At 61.3% G+C, this 1,213-nt stretch overlaps 1 protein-coding gene across 1 annotated transcript; it reads left to right on the top strand.

Annotated features, from left to right (window-relative positions):
- Positions 1-125: 125 nt before the first annotated feature.
- On the top strand, positions 126-1,046 carry SPAG5 (sperm associated antigen 5). Its single transcript, XM_010721707.2, has 5 exons — positions 126-232; positions 329-472; positions 567-641; positions 715-795; positions 880-1,046. Exons 1-5 carry the CDS (start codon positions 197-199, stop codon positions 976-978), a joined length of 435 nt encoding a protein of 144 aa, XP_010720009.1. The 5' UTR covers positions 126-196; the 3' UTR covers positions 979-1,046.
- The last annotated feature ends 167 nt before the right edge of the window (positions 1,047-1,213 follow it).

Below are 1,213 nucleotides of genomic sequence, written 5' to 3'. Positions count from 1 at the left end.
CCCCCCCCTACCCCCCCCAGAACTGGGCCAGGGCAGAGCTGAACTGGGTTGGGCTGGGATCTGGGACAGCAGGATCTGGGTGACCTCAAATGCGAGGGTGCCATTGGGGTGTGGGGGGGGCACAGCCTGACCCCACTCTCTGACCCTGCAGAACGAGAAGGAGCTGCAGGACGTTGTGAAACAGCAGGAAGTGAAGATGCTGCAACTCATTGACAAGAGTGAGGAGGTGATGGTACGTGCAGGGCTGCAGCAGGGTGCTGACCCACACCCTGAGGGGGGAACGACAGCATTGGGACCCCCCTCACTGCCCCCCTGCCTCCCTTTGCAGAGGCTGCAGGAGGAGGTGACCCAGCTGAAGCGCTCGCTGCAGCGTGCAGAGACCGAGGCCAAGGTGCTGTGGGAGGAGATGAGAGGACAGGAGGCCAAGGGGGTCTCAGCCCACGTGCAGGAGCGCGTCCTGCTGCGGCAGGAGGTGGGTGTGGAGGTCAGAGTTGTGGGGCCAGGTCCTCCTGCAGCCCCTTGGTGCAGGTAGGAGTGCAGAGTGCCCATCCTTGCTCCACTTGCAGGTGGATAAGCTGCGCTTGCTGCTGCTGGAGAAGGAGGATGAGAATGTGGTGGTGTCAGGGAATTACCTGGAGCAGGTATGGGGTAGGGGGGAGACACTGGTGCTCCCTCTTCTCAGGGCTGTGTCCTTATGGCTTCACCCCATTGCAGGTGCGAGGGTTGGAGCTGAGGCTCAGCCACGCACAGAAGATGCTGCGGAACCACGAAGAGCTGCAGGAGAAAGTGAAGGAGGTGAGGTGGTCCCGGCATCTTTGCTCCCATCCCTCTGGGAGCTGCAGCAGCACCTCAAATCTCCTAACCCTGCTCCTGTTCCAGGTCCTGCTGTCCCTCCCCGAGGTGCCCCCAGAGCTCAGTGCCCTCCTGCAGCACCTGGGGTTGAAGCCAAACAGCGAGAAATCTCCAGCTCTGCTGTAACCCACAGTGTGAAACGTTGCCATTCTTAACACCGTCGTTATTTATTGAATAAACTTTGTTGACATTCACCCTGTCCCCTGCCTGGGGACACCCCCTGCCTCCCCCCCCATGGAGCTGTGCTTCCCCCCCTGGTGTTGCTCTCAATAAGGCTCCGTGTTCCCAAAGCTCCCACCCCATCTGACCCAGCTTCCCTCCCCAGGGCCCCCGCTCCTCCTCCTGGCCTAGATTTCCCCCC

Source organism: Meleagris gallopavo, chromosome 21, assembly GCF_000146605.3.
Source record: "Meleagris gallopavo isolate NT-WF06-2002-E0010 breed Aviagen turkey brand Nicholas breeding stock chromosome 21, Turkey_5.1, whole genome shotgun sequence".
NCBI classification, from domain to species: domain Eukaryota; kingdom Metazoa; phylum Chordata; class Aves; order Galliformes; family Phasianidae; genus Meleagris; species Meleagris gallopavo.
This window is presented reverse-complemented; position numbering and strand designations above follow the sequence as displayed.